General features: G+C 46.3%; 1 protein-coding gene across 1 annotated transcript in view; it reads right to left on the bottom strand.

The window, feature by feature from the left end:
• SPEF2 (sperm flagellar 2) overlaps positions 1-19,267 on the bottom strand; it is a 64,345-nt gene that overhangs the window by 22,288 nt on the left and 22,790 nt on the right. The window contains exons 10-14 of the mRNA XM_044295611.1: positions 18,502-18,639; positions 14,785-14,945; positions 6,973-7,156; positions 4,714-4,864; positions 3,839-3,970 (exon numbers count right to left, since the gene is read on the bottom strand). Of these exons, the coding sequence (XP_044151546.1) occupies positions 3,839-3,970; positions 4,714-4,864; positions 6,973-7,156; positions 14,785-14,945; positions 18,502-18,639 (766 nt within the window). The remainder of the gene's footprint in view (positions 1-3,838; positions 3,971-4,713; positions 4,865-6,972; positions 7,157-14,784; positions 14,946-18,501; positions 18,640-19,267) is intronic.

Raw genomic sequence — 19,267 nt, forward strand, 5'->3', positions numbered from 1 at the left:
GTTTAGGCGCAATTGTACAAGTCCCTCCTTCAGAGGAATTCAAGGGTCACTACTCAAAACTCTTCCTCATAACCAAACCGGATGGCTCCAAGAGAACCATCATTAACCTGAAATTCCTAAACAGATGGATAACACATCACCATTTCAAGATGGAATCAATAAAATCTGCAATTCCGTTGATAAGCCCAGGGGCGTTCCTATGCACCCTGGATCTAAAGGACGCTTATTATCACGTCCCCATTCACCCTCAATGCCAGCAATACTTGAGGTTCGCAATCAAGAAAGACGGCAGGATTATGCATTTCCAGTTCCAATGTCTCCCGTTTGGAATCTCATCAGCCGCACGCATCTTTACAAAGGTAGTGGCGGAGATAGTTGCCTATCTAAGACAGAGACAGGTAACTATAATTCCCTACCTAGACGATTTTCTGCTTGTGGCAGACTCAGAGGAGGAGTTAGAGCTTCACAAAGGAAGGACTCTATCTTTACTCACACGTCTAGGATGGAAAATAAACCTGGAAAAATCAGACCTACATCCAGCAACACAAAAGAAGTTCCTAGGAACCCTCCTAAACTCCGTGACCCAATATTCCCTTCTTCCCCAGGACAAGCAGGTCAGTATAAGGGAAAGAATAAGAGCCTTCAAACTAAAGAAAAAACGGACTCTACGGGAAGCCATGCAGGTCCTAGGTCTGATGACCTCATGCATCACAACAGTTCCTTGGGCCCAGTTCCATTCAAGAACTCTCCAGGCGGAGGTCCTCACTTCTTGGGACAAGGACCACAGATTGCTAAACGCCAGGATATCTCTTTCAGACAGGGCAGTAAACTCCCTCTCCTGGTGGTTGATAGCAGAATACCTGTCCCGGGGGGTTTCCTGGAACACGATACCGCTCAAAACGTTAACCACGGACGCAAGCAGCCAGGGTTGGGGGGCTCACGTAGAGGATCAGTTCTTTCAGGGCAGTTGGTCCAACACAGACGCCCTACGATCCTCAAACTACCGGGAATTAAAAGCGGTCTGGGAGTCCCTGAGAGCGGCAGAACATCTCCTCATAGGCCATCATGTCCGAGTACTATCAGACAACGTAACAACAGTTTGCTACATAAAGAGACAAGGTGGGACGAAGAATCCTCATCTCCAGGAGCTAGCGGATCTCATCTTCAGCTGGTCAGAGGAAAAGATCTTATCCATTTCAGCCACACACCTGAAAGGATCTCTCAATCACACAGCGGACTTTCTCAGCCGACAGTTAGTCAGGCCAGGGGAATGGAAATTGAACCAGGAGGTATTCCAGTTGATTTGCCAGCAGTGGGGGAGACCTCAAGTGGATTTATTCGCGTCCAGCAGAAATACTCAGCTGGACTATTTCTTCTCGCTAGACCCAAGAGGAGGACCACTGGCGGTGGATGCTCTTTCCCAACCTTGGGACATGAGTCTAGCCTACGCCTTTCCCCCACTTCTCCTCATACCGCAGATCCTGAAGAAATTGAGAGGGTGCTCATCCACGCTGATTTTGATAGCCTCAGCTTGGCCCAAGAGAGCCTGGTTTTCGGTTCTAAAGACCATGTCCATCAGGGATCCAATATCCCTTCCAAAAAGACAGGATCTTCTATCGCAAGGTCCTCTGTTTCACCCCAACCTGGACAAACTGAACCTTACAGCATGGATCCTGAGAGGCAGACCTTAAGGAATAAAGGGCTCTCGGACAAGGTAATTTCAACTTTACAGAGCTGCCGCAAACCTATCACAAGAGCAATATACAACAAGATTTGGAAGAAGTTCTCATCCTGGTTGTCACAGAACCATACAGATTCCAGATCCCCCACGGTGGGTTGTATATTAGAGTTCCTTCAGGAGGGGTTCGATGCAGGTCTGAAACCCAGCACACTCAAAGTACAGATTTCGGCTCTCAGCTGTTGTCTCGATACTCCCCTTGCAGATCATAGGTGGATTAAAAGTTTTCTAAAAGCAGCTTCTAGATTGAGACCCACCTTGAGACAGTCGGTCCCCCCCTGGAGTCTAAACATAGTTTTAGAAGGGTTATGCGATCCTCCTTTTGAGCCGATTGGGCAGATATCCGAAAAATTTCTGTCTCTAAAAGCGGTGTTTCTTCTGGCTATAACCACAGCCCGCAGGATAGGGGAAATCCAGGCCTTATCAATTAAACAACCTTATCTAAGGATTCTGGATGACCGCATAATCTTGAGGCCGGATCCAGCTTTTCTTCCCAAGGTGGTCTCTACTTTCCATAGAGAACAGGAGCTAACACTCCCTTCATTTTGTTCCTTTCCCAAAAATATACAGGAGGAAAGATTCCAGAGGCTGGACGTTAGAAGAGCAATCCTAGCCTATCTGGACAGAACCAGTTCCTGGAGGAGATCAAGTAATCTGTTCATCCAGTTCGGTGGGAAGAATAGAGGCTTGAAAGCATCAAAACAGACGCTGGCACGGTGGATTAAGGACACCATCAGAGAAGCATACAGACTGCAGGAAATGACCTGCCCCTTAAATCTGAAGGCACATTCCACGAGAGCGATGGCAACTTCCTGGGCCGAAAGGGCCGACGCTACAATTGACCAGATTTGCAAGGCTGCAACCTGGTCTAACTTCCTGACTTTTGCTAAACATTACAGGCTAGATGTATTGGCCGGACAGGACTTGGCCTTTGGGCGAAAAGTCCTTCAGGCAGTAGTCCCCCCCTAGGAGATTCAGTTGTTAGTTCTCCATGGGTGCTGTCATGGAGGGACGTCCTGGAAATACTGGTTTAGTTTACCGGTAAATCCTTTTCCAGGAGTCCGACATGACAGCACCCTGTACTACCCTCCCTGTTATGCTGGTTCCAGCCTTGTAAGCAGTGTGAATATAACATTGTATTAATAAAGGTGTTGGATCCTATCCGGTGTAGTAATTTGGAAAAACACTGGAGAGTGGGAGGGGTGGGGGCCTTTTAATCTCTCTCGCTTCCTGTCCCTACAGAGACCAAAAGGACAACCTCCATGGGTGCTGTCATGTCGGACTCCTGGAAAAGGATTTACCCGTAAACTAAACTAGTATTTCTGGTGGTCTAGGGTAGAGGAGGATGGTTTATGTTTTATTCCCTGTTAGTCTAGGGTAGAGGAGGAGGGTTCATATCTTACTTTCTGGTGGTCTAGGGTAGAGGAGGATGGTTTATGTTTTATTCCCTGTTAGTCTAGGGTAGAAGAGGAGGGTGCATATTTTATTCTCTAGCGATCTTTAGTAAAAGGGAGACTTATAGCTACTGCTCTAGGATATAAGAGAAGATAATACTATATTCCATGATGGTCAGGGGTAGATGGGTAAGGTTTATATTTTATCCTTTATTTACTTACATCTACAGTAAAAACTGGTTTATACCTGGTGGTCTAGGGTATACAAGAGATATAGAGATTTAAATATCTAATGTTCTAAAGGATTAATACCTGTTGGTCTATGGTATAAGAGGGGTATTTATTGGGTAAAAAAGAGGGTTACTATGAGGCGGTCTGGTGGTCTACTCACCTCCACAGGCACAGTGATGTGTCCTGTGGCTTCCTGGATGCACTGGCCATACAGATCAGTGACAGAGAGGACAGCGTAGCATAGTTCATGAATGCCCTGACCGATCATTATCGAAGCAGTCAGGGTGGTCTACATAATGCAGCTATGGTCTATATAATGCATTTCCTTGTGGCAGGCCAGCAACTACTTACCTTCATTATAGCATCTGATCACAGACGGCTCCTACAGCAGGACCCCAATACACACATTGTCACTAGGGGGTTTGCTGCATACAGCTCTGCTCTACAGTAAGTGTGCACTGTTTCTATCACCAACCTTCGCATTCAAGAGCAGCAAGATATTCCTGTCTCATCTTCACTTTACTTTCCTGTTTCTTGTGCTGCTCTGAGCTGTCCTCTGGGGCTGCGGGTGGAGGTGTGGGGGCTGCAGGCCCAGGTGATTTTTCCCCTGAAAAAAAAGGAGATACTGTACAAAACTCCTCAAACTCCACGGCCGCAAAATACGAATGCGGTCAGCGTGCATCCTGCACTTCTGCAGGCCCTATTGAAAAAAATGCATATTCTTGCCTGGAAAACGGACAAGAATGGAACATGTTTTATGTAATTTGTGGCTCAGCCGAGCAGATGCGCACTACACACGTAGGATATCCGTGTAGCCACATAGATATGAATAGGTCCCTGTGCAATCTGCAAAAAATACGGATCAGACGCGGACTGAAAATATGGTTGTGTGAACGTACCCTCAACTGCCGGGCCTCCCTAGCAATGTCAGTCATACTGCCTCCATAGCAATGTCAGTCATACTGCCTCCATAGCAATGTCAGTCATACTGCCTCCCTAGCAATGTCAGTCATACTGCCTCCATAGAAATGCAAGCCATAGGCTACATAAAAATGTCAGTCATACTGCCTCCATAGCAATGTCAGTCATACTGCCTCCATAGCAATGTCAGTCATACTGCCTCCATAGCAATGTCAGTCATACTGCCTCCCTAGCAATGTCAGTCATACTGCCTCCATAGAAATGCAAGCCATAGGCTACATAAAAATGTCAGTTGTGATTCCACCAAAACAATGTCCGCTACAGTCTCCGTAACAATGTCAGCTAGAGTGCCTCCATAACAATTCCAGCGATAGCACCTCCATGACAATGCCAGTCCTAGTCCCATCACCACTAAGGAGGGGGCCTTACCTTTTTTCCTGTTGGGTGATTTCTTTTTTACCCCTTTTTGGTTGCTTTGAGACGTGGTCTGAGAGGCTTTAAATCTTTCCTTTTCCTTCAGCTCCAACAATTGGTGCTCCTTCTCTTCCTCCGCCTCCAGCGCTTGTTTTTCATTTGCTACCTGGGGGCGAAAAGTCAGAGTTTGATTTGCAGTAAAAGACACGCACGGACAGGAACAAGACACAAGTCACACACATTATACACAGTATAGTATATATAATACAGTGTACATACTGTACAACATGATCTATTTATAAGGACAGGTGCTCCGTGCCACTAAAATCTCAGGGTGGGAGTGATGTCCAATGAGTGGCTTCTCCATCTCCATCTTCCCTTCCTCTTCTACCAATGACTGGTAGGGGAGATAAGCCAGGTGGAAATGCACAGGTGAGCCACCCAATGGACACAGCTCTTGAATATTTAAAAAAAATCTTTACTGCCCATTCCAAAATACAGAGCCTTGAAAATGTATTCATACCCTTTGAGCTTTTCCAAATTTTTTCGAGTTACACCCACAAACTAAAATGTATTTTATTGGGATTTTATGTGATAGACCAACACAAGGGGCAAATATCTGTCAAGGGAAAAGAAAATGGCACATGGTTTTCAAAATTTTAATAAATGCATTTATATTCAGCCCCCTGTACTCTGATACCCCTAAATAAAATCCAATGTGACCAATTACCTTCAGAAGTCACCTAATTAATAAATCCTCCTGTGTGTAATTTATTATCCATATAACTCGAGCTGGTCTGTGAAGGCCTCAGAGGTTTGTTAGAGAACATTAGTGATCAAATAGCATCATGAAAACCGAGGAACACACCAGACAGGTCAGGGATAAAGTTCTGGGGACGTGTAAAGCAGGGTTAGGTTATAAAAAAAAATCCCAAGCTCTGAACATCTAACGAGGAAAACTGTTCAATCCATCATCTGAAAATGGAAGGAGTATGGCACAACTGCAAACCTAGTAAGCCATGGCCGTCCACCTAAACAGACATCTGAGGCAAGGAGAACACTAATTAGAGAAGCAGCCAAGCCCATGGTCACTCTGGAGGAGCTGCAGAGATCCACAGCTCAGGTGGGAGAATCTGTCCACAGGACAACTATTAGTCGTGTACTTCACAAATCTGGCCTTTATGGAAGAGTGGCAAGAAGAAAGTCATTTTTGAAAGCAAGCCATAAGAAGTCCCTTTGTGGTTTGCCACAAGTCATGTAGGAGACACAGCAAATGTGGAAGAAGGTGCTCTGGTCATATGAGACCAAAGTTGAACATTTTTGCCTAAATGCAATATGCTATGTGTGGTAGTAAACTAATACTGCACATCCCCCTGAAAACAACATCCTCGCCGTGAAAAATGCTGGTGGCAGCATCACACTGTGGGAGGCTTTTCTTCAGGACAGGGAAGCTGGTCAGAGTTGATGGGAAGATGGATGGAGCTAAATACAGGGCAATCCTGGAGGAAAACCTGGTAGAGGCTAAAAAAGATTTGAGACTGGGGCGGAAGTTCACCTTCCAGCAGGACAACAACGCTTAACATCCAGCCAGAGCTACAATGGAAGGGTTTAGATCAAAGCATATTCATGTGTTAGAATAGCCCAGTCACAGTCCTAAATCCCACTGAGAACCTGTGGCAAGACTTGAAAACTGCTGTTCACAGACGCTCTCCATCCAATCTGACTGAGCGCAAGCTATTCAGCAAAGAAGAATGAGCAAAAATGTCAGCCTCTAGATGTGCAAAGCTGGTAGAGACATCCCCTAAAAGATTTGCAGCTGTAATTGCAGTGAAAGGTAGTCCTATAAAGTACTGACTCAGGGGGGCTGAATACAAATGCACACCACACTATCCAGATTTTTTTAAATAAAATTTTTTGAAAACCATGCATCATTTTCGTTTCACTTCACACATATTTGCTACTTTGTGTTGGTCTATCACATAAAATCCCAATAAAATACATTTAAGTTTAAGGGTGTAACATGAAAAAATTTGGAAAATTTCAAGGGGTATGAATACTTTTTGAAGGCACTGTAACTGTCCTAATAATCACGCGCTCTGTAGATGTGGCTTCTGTTCTGGAGGACTCCAGGCTTTCGTTTATTACACAGAGAGCCGTTCATCTGAATGACGACATGTGATAATACAAGATGTCTGGCTAGGCACAGCAGCTTTCCCCAGCAGGATCAGCTGTTTGCCAGGCATGCTGCAGTGGGACTCCCAAAGCCCAGCTTACCATATTAGCAATGGCTGACAGAGCCGTCTGCCATGCTTCATGAATGAGCTTCTGATCGGCTTCAGAGAGCTGCCCTGCGACCTCCATGTTGGGATCCTCCTTTCCTTTTACAGCTGCCCCTTTACTCTTCTGTTTCCCCGAGTTCATCTCTGGAGTCTGAGGTCTTCTGGGAACTAGAGGAATCCTACAATCAAGAAATATAATGGTTAAAAAGTTTGTATAATCAGCACAAGTTACATCGCTTTTGTTAACCTGACGCATTTGGGCCCGTGATACATAGCTCAATAATGAATAATATGGACTGCACACAGTAGTTTGTTTGGGGTCAATGCAATGTAGATCTATGATGCCCATACGTCTTTACAAGATGCCCCTCTAAAGCTAATTTTACTTGGTACCTTAAAGGGAGTTTGTCTGGGAGGCAATACACTGATAAACCTGGCACCATGACTTGTAGGGCTAGCTCAGCTGAATATAATGATATAAATATAATATAAACCTTTCATTTAGTGATCTGTTGTTTCAATTTGGAGAAAAAGTACATTTCATAAATATGCTAATTAATAGTTAAGTGCACCGATGGTGGGCCCGAGCCGCTCTGTGCACCATTTGCATTGATTGACAGAATCAGGCAAGATGACATTGGCCCTGTCAATCAAGAAGAAGAGGGAGGGGCTGGCAGAGGAAGAGAGTGGCCGCCATACCGGTAGTAGTAGGCGGACGTAAAGCAGTTAAAAGTGTTCACTCCTCCCATCAGCCATTCCCTTCCTACAGGGACTAAGGGCTGTTTCACACGAGTGTGTACAGTGCGGGAATCACGCTCCGTGTGTGAGCTGGGTCCTCCGTTCTGGACACTGCTGGTCTTGCAGGAGCGCAGGGCATTATACTGATTTATAATGCTATGTACCTCTGCATGACCATGTCCTCTCTCTCCCGACTTCCCCATACAGATACATGTTTGGCATGGCTGAACAACAGACACTTCTGGAGGAGGCATATCTCTTGGGAGAACAAAAGGATTGGGCAAAAATATTTCTCCCGATCCTTGTCTCCCCCCGACATCTGAGAGTTCTCAGCAGGTTTGGCCGACAAAAAACTAATGTGTATTTCAGAACATTAGAAGCAGACCAAGAATGAGAAAGCCAAACAAAAAAAGGACATAGGAGCCTAGAACTGAACGAACCCGCAACAAGCAGGTCGGAGAACTCGGGCAAAACCAAACTACTCAACAAAGGATCTCATAGAATTAAAAAGGGTGGTAGCTGTGGCCTCCAGTGAACAGAAAAGAAAAGGATTTTACAGTAAGTGACAAATCTATTTTTCTCATCTGTGTCATTGAGGGACACAGAGAGGCCTTGGGTTGTTCCAAAGTAGTGCCCAGGGTGGGAAAAGAATGTGCTCTGAATAGAGAAGTGCAGTTATCAACCGCTGCCTGTGACCTACTGCTGCATCAACGGATGTGTGTAGGTATGGTAGGTAGGTATGGTAAGGTGTGTAGAGATGACCAGGTAGCAGCCTTACACACTTGACGAGCAGATGCTTGGTGAAGCACCACCCAAGAGGCTCCTATGGAACGGATAGAATGAGCAGTCAGCCAAAAGGGGGTTCGACTCCAGGCCCTTAGGGCAATATGCCTCAGAAATGGGCAGCCGGATCTAACAGGAGATAGTGGATTTGGAGGCCGCCAGACTCCTAAGACTGTCCCAGAAAACAAAAAGAGACGCTGACCTTCCAAAAGGGGCCATGGAGGAGGTAAATGCGTATTGCCCGCACTACCTCCAGAGTATGGAGATTCTTCCTCAGCCCAAGTGGGGTCTCAACACGAGGGCATTACAATATCCTGATTAAGATGAAAAGCCGTCACGACCTTCTGCAAAAAGGATGGGACCAGTCTGAGGACAACCTTGCCCTAGTGAAGGACCAAGAAGGGGGATTTACATGATTCCGAAACTCTATGGATAGATGTGATGTCGACCATGAAAGAGCCTTGAACGAGAGTGAAAGAGGTGAAATGTCTCCTGTAAGAGTTCAAAAGGAGACAGCTGTATTAAGTCTAGGACAAGGTTGAGGCCCCAGGGAGGTAAAGGGCATCGGTAAGGGAGAGCTGCATGAGCCACACACTGAAAAAAGGCGCAAAATGCCAAATTGGAAGCTAGAGGTAGCTAAAAAAGAATAGACTATAGGAAACATGTCCCTTGAGAGAACTGAGCCAAAGACCCAAATCCAAACCTGCCTGAAGGAAGATCAGAATGGTAGGCAGAGAGAACAACACGTACAATTGTTCGCACCAGTGGAAAAAGGACTTACTTGTCCTGTGGTAGATAAGGGGAAGCTGGTTTCCTGGCCTTTATCACAGTCTTGATGACAGACACTAATGGCTCTGAAAACAGCAGCTTCAACAGCAATGTCGTTAAACACAGTGGAGGTAATTTTGTGAGATGGAAAGGACCATGTGAGAGAACATTGTCAAGGCCAAGGTTGGTCCGCTAGAAGAGCGATCATAGACGCATACCAAACCTGTCGATAGTCTAGAGTGATTAAATGAAAGGCAGACCCTTTCACCGAATCTTGCTGAGAAGCCGAGGTAACAGAGGAATTGGAGGGAACGCATAAGAGAATGTGAATTGTCTATCAGCAGAGTGAGGGGTCATGAAACCAAGCCATGAAGGCGGGAAGTTGCCGATTGAGGTGAGAAGCCATCAGGTTAATGTACGATGGAGTTGCAAGTGTTGCAAATTGTCCGAAAAACTTAAAGATGAAGTTTCCATTTTCTTGTGTCCACTCGTTCTCTGCTTGGAAAATCCAGACTCCTGGAATTTGTATGGCTGATAGTACTAGTGTTCTGCCCACTTGGAGATCTGCATCTGTTTTCTCCATGGCTGTGGGACTCTGTATTCCCCCTTGATGGTTGTGGTACACCACTGCTGTTGAATTGTCTGTCTGGATGGAGACTGTATGTTTGGCCAGCTGGTCAGTCCAATGCACCTAGGACAATAGCATCGCTCTCAGCTCCAATATGTTGATAGGTAGGAGTGACTTCTCTCGAGACCATTCCCCTTGGCGTCGAAGGCTGGTGTCTGATGTGATGATCACTTTCCATTAGAGAGGGAGAAAGGACTGACCTGACGTCAACTTGTGGGAGGACAGCCACAACTAGAGGGAGTGACAAGTTGAGGTTGGTACATGTATTTGAGCAAACAGGGAAGTTGGGGATTTGTCCCACTTTGTCTGGCAAGAGTCAGCCTTCCCCAGAAGATACCTTGCCTATGCAACAGCGTTCTTCAGTTTCTCCAGCGATCTTCTGTGACTTGTTCACAGTAATTGTGGACACAGCCATCTAACCACGGGAATCTGAGTATGTGTTGAAAACCATCATTACTCCATTTGAATGTAGACAAGACCATGTGTCACCAAAATGTGGCAAACAAGCATGTTTTAAGGAAGAAAATAATAAATTTGTGATTTTATTAGTTACAGTGCCTTGGACTTATCTATTTTCTAAATGATGGCACATGGGGCACTACTGTTTAAATGACACAGACGAGAAAAGCACCACGCTACTTATTGTAGATGGAACTGCCGAGGATCAGCCCCACTGAATGACAATAGGGCTGATCCTTGTACGGATCTGTTGCACATCCATGGCAGAAAGTCCAGTCAGTCATGGACTTCTGTCCCCGAGATGCAGGTCGGATCTAACGGCTGATGCCTGAGAATGCGGTAAAGATGATCAGAGGGTGGAAAGCACAGACGCTCTTCAAAAGTGGTCAGAACACTTCTAAGAAGCCTGTAATCTGCTGACACTTCACAGAAGGTTTTTTTTTCCCCAGGTCAGATATCACACAAATCTTTAAAAAAAAAGAGAAGAGGCAAAAATCTGCAAAATGTGATCAAATATGACATTCAGTGTTGCAGCTGAATGTCATACTGGCCCCTATCAGAAAAAGTGAGTGGGCTTCAGAGCTGTGCTCATTGTTTGACCCTCTCCTCCATATCAGGAGCACTTTCTGTACTTGGGGGGGAGACTGGTTGAACTGTTTATTTGTAATACACATGGTATTTCAATGGAGGAGGGGGATATAAACGACAACGCCACGTGGAATAAAGAATCCATACCCATTTCCGTCAACATTACACTGTTGGTAGATCCACTAAATCGAAGAGACTATGGTTGACTTTAAGGGGAACTGTGATGAGTTCAGAGAGTCCACCAGACTTCTGCAGGACTGTACTCAAATCAGTTTGGGTGAATTCATTGCCACAGCACCGCGCCAAGGTTTCTCAAGTAGCTCAGTCCCGAGCTACTTGAGAGAAACCTTGGCGCGGTGCTTGGGCTCAGACATGTCCTCCAAGCAGGATATGTTGGCTAATTCTCAATTTTACACCAGTACAAGGGTTAGTAAGACCGCAGAGTGCACCTGTCTTTGTTTTTGTTATATTATTTGTCCAGTGCTGAACTCCTGTCTCCGCTGCTCCTGGACACTGCTGGATTGGATGTGTGACCCGCCATCTATATGCATCCTATCCATGACCTTTACTGCTACAACCAATGACTGGCTGCAGTGGTTAGCAGGTGAACAAAAGTATGGCAGCAGTGGGGGATAGTATCGTGGGTATTAATTTTGTCTTGTAAGCCATTTGGAAAAAAATGATGTGGCATCTGTCAGCAGGAAATCCATGGTTAAACCAGACACTATGGGGGGGATTTATCAAACTGGTGTAAAGCAGAACTGAAATTTGTAAAGAGGAACCCTGGATATATAGATTACATTCACACGTCAATTCTGTTCCGCATTTTGCGGAATGGAATTGCGGTCCTATTCATTTCTATAGGGCCACATGATGTGCTGTCTGGATCTGGAAATGCGGACCTGCACTTCTGGGTCCGCAATTCCGTTTCCGAAAAAAATAGAATATGTCCTATACTTGTCTGCAATTGCGTACAAGATTAGCCATTTTCTATTATACTACCGGCGATGTGCGGTCCGCAAAATGCGGAACACACATTTTCGGTGTCCGTGTTTTGCGGATCAGTGGATCCGCAAAACACATACGGATGTGTGAATGGACCCTAAATAAGTATCTGTAGAAAAATCTGTAGAAAAAAAGGATTTAATCGCAGCTGGGCACCAGCACTAACTAGGCTAATAATGGCCTCTTGGGTATTGAAAACATTAGTAAAATACGCGAAAAAGTAACAAGAATTCCTCCTGCAGCTGGTGAAAACATAACCCACCCTCACTGTGAATATGCAGAAGCAGATCACCTGAGGTCCCTTTTAATATAGTCATACCTTAAGCAATACGTTCGGTCTTGAGATGCGGAAGCCTGACTCACATGGGGGAATGTTCTGCCCTTTACTACACATGGCACAGATGGTAAGATGATAAAGAGACATTCACAAAGTGACGCTGCAGAACCTGTGCTTCCTGCTGTGTAATGTGACATCAGTTTTTGCCCACGTGCCACAAGAAAAGGTCAGGAAAAAACACAAAAATGTTTGGTGATGAGGACAAAAGACACCCCGACCACAGAGCAGCACCGGAGCTAAATCCTTAGGATGATCACTCGGGGGGAGCCCCGGGGTTACACCGAGATACACTCATGCTTATTGCTTTCACTCACTGTTGAACCCACATATTTTTGTCTACCAGGGGAACTTTAAACCTCTGCTTTTTTATGCATTGGAGTCACGTGGGCGTTACCACTCAATGACTGACAGGTAACTCTGTATGACTAAGCAGCGGCACCACCCACATGATGCATGAAAAGAGCAGAGGTTCTTTAAAGGGTTATCTGAGGCTGGGAATGGCCCACCTCACATTGAATATACTTACCTGACTCCCCGCGCCGCTTCTGGTCCCCGCTGCTTCTCCCTGTGCGTGGATGAAAACATTCGGTGTCTGGGGGGGGGGGGGGGGGGGGGGAAGACAGGCAGGAGGTGTCACCCGTGATGCTAGGGAGGCTCTCCCCCGTTACCACCTACCATTGGCGGCTCCTTTCATCCGCGCACAGGGAGAAGCAGCAGCGGAGGTGTGGGGACCAGGACCGGCGTAGGGAGTGGGGAGCCAGGTGAGTAAAATCAGTGTGAGGGGCCATTTCCAGCCTCGGATAACCCCTTTAACCTGCTGCTTGCAGACTGCACTGCCTTTCACGGTGACGGGTTTCCTTCGTTGCACAGATCTCTTGTATACGTCTGTTCACAGTTGCATCATAAATGGAAACCACGTTGCATAGCTGGATCCAGCACAAGAAAGACCCCTTTTATTTACAAGGTGTCCATCGTTTGGATGGAAAAAGTAGCTTTGTATGCAGCATTATTTTTCATGTTAAATATAAAGGAATATGTAATGAACGATCTGAGCAGAACATGGCCTTATACAGGGGTGCGATTTAAATGACAAAAATAAGTGGTCTCAAAAGGCAGGAAATGCTCAACCCCATATGCAGTTGTGCATTTATGCTCGGGGGAGCAGATACTGCGCTTGTGGTCTGTTGCTAAGGGCGATCCCCAGCAAAAAAATGCATACAAAGGAGGAGGCCCGCAGCAGACCACAAGTGCCACAGAGACATCCTACACCAGGTGTGTCCTTAATATAAGGATATACTGGCTAATGTCTCATTTTTAACGACATAGATAATAGACATATGATCTATACCAGTGTATTACTGTACTGTGGCGGCAGCAGGGAGGAATCCAGCCCGTGGTTCCACGGACCGCTCACGGCCGTGAAAAACGGCTATGTGCATTCGGCCTAAGTGTGGCAGAAGAATCAGGACTCCCAGACTCTCTCTATAACTGAACGAGGGGAAAAGGACTCACAGGCTTTTACTATGAATGGACAAGGGAAGCAGGACTCACAGGCTTTCACTATGAATGGACAAGGGAAGCAGGACTCACAGGCTTTCACTATGAATGGACAAGGGAAGCAGGACTCACAGGCTTTCACTATGAATGGACAAGGGAAGCAGGACTCACAGGCTTTCACTATGAATGGACAAGGGAAGCAGGACTCACAGGCTTTCACTATGAATGGACAAGGGAAGCAGGACTCACAGGCTTTCACTATGAATGGACAAGGGAAGCAGGACTCACAGGCTTTCACTATGAATGGACAAGGGAAGCAGGACTCACAGGCTTTCACTATGAATGGACAAGGGAAGCAGGACTCACAGGCTTTCACTATGAATGGACAAGGGAAGCAGGACTCACAGGCTTTCACTATGAATGGACAAGTGAAGCAGGACTCACAGGCTTTCACTATGAATGGACAAGGGAAGCAGGACTCACAGGCTTTCACTATGAATGGACAAGGAAAGCAGGACTCACAGGCTTTCACTATGAATGGACAAGGGAAGCAGGACTCACAGGCTTTCACTATGAATGGACAAGGGAAGCAGGACTCACAGGCTTTCACTATGAATGGACAAGGGAAGCAGGACTCACAGGCTTTCACTATGAATGGACAAGGGAAGCAGGACTCACAGGCTTTCACTATGAATGGACAAGGGAAGTAGGACTCACAGGCTTTTACTATGAGTGAGCGGGGAAGCAGGACTCACAGGCTTTTTTCTATCAGTCCTGGTGGCAGTTTATTCGTTTTTTTTACATGAAAATACTGAATAAAAAATACAAAACTACGCAGCCTCTCCCCCCTCAGTCCTAAAGTGCCCTCACATACGATATACAATAGATACTCCTTATTAGCCCTATATTTATTACCACAGACATGAAGGCGTAGACAATAGTAATTAATATCATATATATGGGAAACGATACATTCTTTAATATGCATAGAATCTCTGATTTACCTTCTTGGATTCTCGGATTCCTCTGGGGAGCTGGAATTAGAAATGTCCAGGAGCGGGATGCGGACAAACTCCTGACCGTTCTCCGATGGGATTTTATTCTCCATCCCTTCATAGTAATCGTGAAGAAACCGCATTGTGTCTTGGAAACGATCAACTTCTACCTTTATTTCCATAGGCAAGAGAGGACACGTCATTAATGTACAGATTTTTTTTTAACCCTTTAATGACTGCCCCCTGCATAAATTAATCTCTACAGAAATGCGGCTACATGAACAATCGTGAGGTGAACATGAACATCCTCCATGAACGCAACACACAATGCTATGTATATACTGCTTGAAGTGACTTTAACGCAAATTACCGCAGTTTTGTGATTAAGTTCATGGATGCGCTGTTTTTACATGTGAAACGAGTTAAAAAAATTTATATCACCTGTAAAAATGATGGTACCAATAACATCATTGCCAAATCGAGGCAAATTATAGTAAAATAAGTGCAGTTTTGCCAGGCGGTTTTTGGATGCACAGTTTGCGAACTCCGCCCTGTTGTGGTTGGCTGCCAATATTAAAAGGGATTTTCCAGGAATTAAATATTGATGACCTATCCTCAGGGCAGGCGGGGCAGATCCAACTCCCAACATGCCCACCGATCAGCTGTTTGAGGAGGCCGGAGTGTTTGTGTTAGCGCCGCAGGCTGCAGCCTCTAGGTGGGACTGTGATGTCACGTCCATTGGTCACATGGCTTATGTGCAGCTTGGTCCCATTTAAATGAATAGGATCCTATGAAGAGGCCAAACAACTGATCAATGGGGGTGGCGGCAGTAGGATCCCCACTGATTTGATATTGATGACCTATCCTGAGAATAGACCAAGGATCGCCAACCCCTGGCATTCCTGCTGATCTGAAACTACAACTCCCAGAATCCTCCTTTCACTCCTGTAGGAGTTACAGGAACAGCCAAGTATGTTGTGCATGCTGGGAGTTGCAGTTTCACAGTAGATGTCAGGTTGACCTTAGTCTAACTCGAATTCCTTTAATTCTGCATGGCACCTGATAGATATTGAATTATCAGGTCTTCTGGATTATCAGATGGCCATAGAATACTGTATAAAACACTTGTAGGGTATGATAAGCACAATCTAAAAATCTAAACACAACTCCGCCATGATGTTGCAGTTCTGTACTGGCAAAAAGTGTCAGATGATGAGGCTTTCTGGATTATCAGATGCCAGACTACAGTAACTTCGTTTGAATGGGAGCAGAGCTGCAGTACCCTGGCACTGCCACTACACAGTGGATGGAGCTGTTTGCTTCTGGCTTCTTCCACTTTGTTATTTCCTGCATCGGTGGCTGCTGACAACAGCTGATTGGTGGTGGTGCGGGGTGTCAGACCCCCATAAATCTGATATTGTTGACCTATTTTGAGGATACAGTCAGTATCCAGAACCTGAAAAATCCCTTTAATCTAAATGAAATTCAAACAGACAACTAACAAAAAAAAAAATAAGAAGTTTGAGAAATTTCTAAAAATGGCCTCTGTGGTATTTAAGGCATTCTACCAAAGTTTCCTGCAGAACGTCACGTCCCCTCCCCCCAACGGCCCTCTGTAATCCTGAACCAGTTACCTAATCACATACAGCCCCCCCCCCACCGTATGTCCAGGACGCGTGGTAACGTCTATGTGTATCGTACATGTTTGCTGGGCACATACAGGCAGGGTGAGGCTGGTATTCCCTTAGTGGGGGCAGCAGCACCTGCCAGCGAGATTTATTGTGCCAGCGGTGGAAATGTATGAACAACTGACACAACCGGCGATGCCCGAGCCTGGGAACTGTGCAGAAACCACATTCCCAATGATCGGATGCAGAGCGCAGGGGCTATATTGGTAACTACTGATCTCATCTTCCATCTGCACCACCTGTTTTTACACCAAAGGGAACAAGATGTTAAGAAATACTGAGTAATATTCTCGTAGTCAGAGCCGAGTTAACAGGCTGGCCTGGGCACAGTAGGGCAGGGCTCATTCCCCTGTGTGGTCCTTTTACCTGTATCTGTCAGATAATCAGCGGAGATGAGAGCGGCATTTACATGCAGCAATCACCTCCGCATACCTCCCAACCGCCCTGGATCCGGCGGGACAGTCCCGGATTGCAGTGGCTGTCCCGCGGTCGTCTCCCTGCTTCATCATTCCTCCCGCCTGCCGGCGCTCCACGTTGCAGTTCTGTGCGGGGGCCAGCAGTCAGCCCCGTCTAATTCCTGTGAAGGGGGTCACAATGCTGGGCATAATTCTGTGAAGGGGGTCACAATGCTGGGCATAATTCTGTGAGGGTGCACAGCTCGGCATAACCTGAAGGGGGCACAATGCTGGGCATAATCCTGTGAGGGTGCACAGCTTGGCATAACCTGAAGGGGGCACAAAGTTGGGCATAAACCTGTGAGGGGGCACAGCTGGGCATAATTCTGTGAGGGGGCACAGCTGGGCATAATCCTGTGAGGGGGCACAGCTGGGCATAATCCTGTGAGGGGGCACAGCTGGGCATAATTCTGTGAGGGGGCACAGCTGGGCATAATTCTGTAAGGTGGCTCAGCTGGGCATAACCTGTAAAGGGGGCACAGCTGGGTATAATTCTGTGAGGGGACACAGCTGGGTATAACATGCGAAGAGGGCACAGCTGGGCATAACCTTTGAAGGGGGCACAGCTGGGTATAATTCTGTGAGGGGACACAGCTGGGCATAACCTGTGAAGGGGGAGCAATGCTGGGCATAATCCTGTGAAGGGGCACAGCTGGGCATAACCACTGAAGGGGGAACAATGCTGGGCATAATCCTGTGAAGGGGGCACAAGCTGGCCTTATTCTGTGAGGGGGCACAGCTGGGCATAACTACTGTGAAGGGGCACATATCTGTCATAACTACAGCACATATCTGGACATAACCTGTGAAGGGGGCACGATGTGGGCATAAATACTGTGCGGTGGCATAAAGGAGGAATAATTACCATGTAGGGGGCATTTAGGGGACTACATGTTTAGTTATGATTTGGGCGGAGTTAGAGGCGTGGCCTAGTGCGGAAAAATTTGCTTTGCAAGCCGCACATGCTGTTCCTTTTTCTTCTTTTAAAAAATTGAGAGGTACAGCATGCCTCCGCTGTATGGGGCGAGCGATCAATACAGCAATCTCTCATCCCTGTAGAAAATCCTTATTCCTGTGCAGCAGATCACTGCTTAGACACCAGGATCTGCTGCATAAAAACTGTGATTTTGGTGCTGGCAGAACGTCCCAGTCACCCAATGAAGGAGCATTTGCTCTCTATGAGCGTTCCGGACTCCGCCGGTTACTGCTGGAATTCTGATTGGCAGTGCACATGCCCGACCTGCTGCTCTGTTTATTTCTAGGGGCCACGAGGGGTACAGGGTCACAGTTGGTGTGATAAGTAAGGGTCCCAGCAGTAGGGACCCCACCGATAGGGATTTGTGGATAGGGATAACTTGTAACAACCGAAGCACCACTTGAACAGGAGCTGAGCTGCAGTACAGGGCACGGCCACTGCGCAATGGAGCCTTCTGCTTCTGGTTCCGTCCACTGTTTGGTTTCTGGTGCTGCCAAAAACAGCTGCCGGGTGTCGGACCCCTACCGATCTGATATTGATGGTCTATCGGGAGTCTAAGTCATCAATATTTAAAAGCTGGAATATATCTTTAAGAAAACAATCTTACCTGCATCAAAGAGAAGAAGTGGTTCATGAGGATTCCCAGGTGGTCTTCCAGCCAGCCGTCACTCATGACATCGGCCCGCTCCTGCTCGGCCTCCTCCTTCCTGTTGTCACAGATATCCCACAGACAATCTCTTAAATCCTTAAAAACAAAAGTCACAAAATGTTTTGTCACCAAGAGCTTAAACATAGAATTGCTCTCGCTTCTCGTGGTCGATGCTCCAAATCCCCTGCATACATATAAACTACTGTTAACCCCTTTAGGACCGGATTATTTTTTTGGCTTTAGGGTGAAACTTTATTATTATTTTTTTGCTTCTTCTTCACTGCACTCCAAGAGTTATAACCCCTTTTTCCCCATTGACATAAATGTATGAAGCCATGATTTTTTTTGAGCCAGATTTTTCAAAGTCACATTTTATTTTTTAAAAGGCATCTGCCAGCAGGATCAACCCTAACACGCCATACATAATACCTGATAGGCTTGTCGCTGCTGAGCAAAGCATACCTTTAATGTGAAGATCCGATGCTCTGTTAATGAAACATTTATCTTTTAATGTGTATGCCAATGAGGAATTAAGTGCACCAAGGGGCGGGCAGAGCTCCTTGGTGCACTTTAGCTCCTCCCTTGACTGACAGGGCCAGGCATCATCTCCCTCCTCTCGCCTAGCCCTGTAATACTGCCAGGGGCGGATTGGCCATAGACCGTACAGGGAAATTTCCCGGTGGGCCGATTCCCAAGGGGCCGCCTGAGCCCTCCTAGCGGTCGG

Source organism: Bufo gargarizans, chromosome 5 (genome assembly GCF_014858855.1).
Source record: "Bufo gargarizans isolate SCDJY-AF-19 chromosome 5, ASM1485885v1, whole genome shotgun sequence".
NCBI lineage: Eukaryota > Metazoa > Chordata > Amphibia > Anura > Bufonidae > Bufo > Bufo gargarizans.